The sequence below is a fragment of the Trachymyrmex cornetzi genome, unplaced genomic scaffold (genome assembly GCF_001594075.2).
Source record: "Trachymyrmex cornetzi isolate Tcor2-1 unplaced genomic scaffold, Tcor1.1 scaffold1041, whole genome shotgun sequence".
NCBI classification, from domain to species: Eukaryota; Metazoa; Arthropoda; class Insecta; order Hymenoptera; family Formicidae; genus Trachymyrmex; species Trachymyrmex cornetzi.
Genome location: NW_017295589.1, coordinates 80,559 through 83,726, shown reverse-complemented (window position 1 = coordinate 83,726; position 3,168 = coordinate 80,559). Strand labels below are relative to the sequence as shown.

Sequence of the window (3,168 nt, the reverse complement as noted above, 5' to 3'; positions counted from 1 at the left end):
TGAAGTATATATAATCTGTGTTATTAATCTTTGTTATTTATATAATATAATTTGTTATTATTTATCTTATAATATATATCTTACATATCGTATATATCTTATTGATTTTCTTTGTATTGCCTTGATGTTGCCTTTTGTAAGTCAATAAAATTTAGAGAATGATCCAAAGAGATATTAGGCTCCTTACGAAATCTACTGATAGCTCGTTGACATGTAGCCGTAATACGAAGCAAGCGATTCAGATTAGAATATCTATGTAGAAGATTCCAGTAACTGATCGATACTATGTTTAATATAGCAAAGTGGTTTTCTGTTCCTCCAAAAATTCCATTGTTGAAGTTGACGGTGATTGTTGGGGCCACTGATGTACCAGCTGCGATAACCAAGAAGGACCTTTCCACCAAGAAAGCTGTTCGGAAAGTTGTATTGGAGACATACCTCGAGTAGCAAGATCCGTCGGATTTTCATATCCTGGGACTAAACCCCATTTTGCCTGTGGTAGGGATTCTTGAATATAACACACACGATTATGCACGAAATCCTTCCATCGTGACGAGTGATTTGCGATCCATGTATGTGCTATAGATGAATCGGTCCACAAGTGTATTGGGATTGATTGGTGATTCAAACTCTTCAAAATATGTGTCACCAGTTTCACAAGAAGCGTGCCTTCTGCCAATTCTAATATTGGTATAGTTATTAGTTTTAAAGGTGCCATTTTACTTTTGGCACAAATTAGTTGTGTACCAACGTGACCATCACAGGTGATGGAACAAGCATAAACTACGGCAGCTAACGCTTGATTTAATGCATCTGCAAATCCATGAATTTCAAGTGAATGTTCAGAAGTACAACCGATTCATCGAAAAAAGGAAAGTATATGCAGTTCCGAAGACTGTGTACGACTGTACACCACTTGTTGGCAGCAGTAGGAGGAATAGAATCATTCCAGTCTAATTTCATGGTTCATAACTCCTGCATGAAAATTTTTGCAGTGATGAGAACAGGTGCTAATAGAAAGTGATATAAGTTTTTAAGAAGAATCTCTTAAAAAGGTTTTACATTCTATTTTTTTCATTCTTATTCAATTTTTTTATTCTGTATAAAATAACTATCTTTCTTATGATTTTATGGAATGTTATGTAATATAAACTGTGTTTGTACTATAATACTTTGACTGTAATAATATAAAGATCAAATTAAGAATACTTTTCTTGCATTAAAAAAGTTAATTCTAAACAGCTCAAAAACTTTGAAATTAAAGTTTTGAAGAATAAGTTTTATTCTAATTAGTGTTATATCATTCTCGGTCATTATAATCATAGTGCAATGTATATGTAATGTTGAGCTCTTACACATATAGAGCCTTCTTTGGGACTATACCTACAACCTGTTGATGAAATTATAAGAGATGACATGAAAATGGAGATTAATCAATTGTCATCTACAAATGTTCAGATTGACGAGCTCTCATCGAAAAAAAAAGAATTTAATTCAAGAGAAGCTAAGACTGTAATGTTGAAAATTTAGTACTCATTGAATGATTTCTATGCAAAAATATCTAATTTTTAAACACTGATTGCCTAGAGAGGAAAAGGAAACAAATGAAAAAGCAGATGGAATTTAAAAGGCATATGATGGAAAAAGAAGGGTTAGTGTTCACCAATGACAACAAACCTAATCCCAAATATTAAGATATTGGAAATTAGAAAGATATTGGAAATTATATTAGTATATATATAAATATATGGTATGTTTAGCATATATAATATATATAGAAATATTAATCCTTGTCGATAAGGTTAAGTGATATTCTTTATACTCGCGCATACATGTCTATTTTTTTAATGATGTGCAAACTAAATATTTGTTTTAAATAAATATGTAACCTATAAATAAAAGTATAAAATAAAACATTTTTAATGCTATTAATTAGAATAGCTGTAGTATGTAGTATAACATAAATTGTACGTGCATCACTTAAAAGTGAGGTTAGAAATCTCATTGAGAAGAACTGGACGCGGTCTTGGAAAAGGCAGTTCTTGATTGAGTATGTGCAAGAAACCGAACAGAGACTCACGACGTAGGAAGAGATATTTAGTACTATTGTAGTATTACAGTATTATTACACTTATTATATTTAATTATTAAAAATTGCCAAATATTTGTCTCGAATAATTTTTTACTTAAATATTATCAACTTTCAAAAAAACTGCAAGAGACAAAAATCATTTATTTTCTTTTCATCAAGTTCTGAGAATTTTTTCAAAATTTTTTCAGAATTTTTTAATACCGTATTTTCTCATGTTTGCAAAGATAAGAAAATGCAGTACTAAAAAGTTAATAAAAAATTCTGAAAAAATTTTCAGAACTTTATGAGAAGAAATAAATTATTTTTGTCTGTGTAGTTTTTCTGTAAAGTTAATAGTATTTGAGTAAAAAATTATTCAAGACCAGTATTTGGCAATTTTTAGTAATTAATATCTTGTTAACTATAGCGAAAATTGCAAAATGGTAGAGGACTTTTCGACTCAGTTTAGTTCGCTCTATCTACACGAAAGCGATTGGCAAAAACTTTCGGGACACCCTCTATATAATAACTTGATTGTATTGTGTAAAAGATCATACAATTTTGTTTTAAAAAGTGATATTGATTGTGAAATCTTCAATAAACCTCCACTTCTAACAAAATATATACTATATTAAGTTTCCTTCGAACTCATGTTTTGTATATAACAATTTTCCATATTACGCATATAATATTCTTACTTCTTCGAAGCGCGAACATTTTCTTTTAATAGCCTTAATCTTTATATAATCTTTAAATAACGAACAGTTATTTTTTTTAACATTATTTCTACTATTACTTGTATCTTATGCCGTATAACTTTTGTCTAGGACATTATTTTTTACAATCTAAAATAAAAGAGATTTAGGAGATAAATTAAAATTACATCTTATACAATATATATTTTATATTCATATATAAATATAAAGATATTTAAGCAAATATGTAATAAAAAATGTATACACATATATGTGTTATATACGTATATGCAACACACTTATACGAAACACGTGTACACACACAATTTATCAAGCTGATGAAATCATATTCAGGATTGTCAGGACGCGGTTCGTCAAAGACGAATGGAAGATGTTTAGATT

The 3,168-nt window shown here is 29.3% G+C and overlaps 1 protein-coding gene across 1 annotated transcript; it reads right to left on the bottom strand.

Annotated features, from left to right (window-relative positions):
• Positions 1-289: 289 nt before the first annotated feature.
• On the bottom strand, positions 290-963 carry LOC108759240 (uncharacterized). Its single transcript, XM_018504589.1, has 2 exons — positions 912-963; positions 290-813 (listed from the first exon to the last, which is right to left on the bottom strand). The coding sequence occupies exons 1-2, from the start codon at positions 961-963 to the stop codon at positions 290-292; spliced, it is 576 nt and encodes a 191-aa protein (XP_018360091.1).
• Positions 964-3,168: the final 2,205 nt, after the last annotated feature.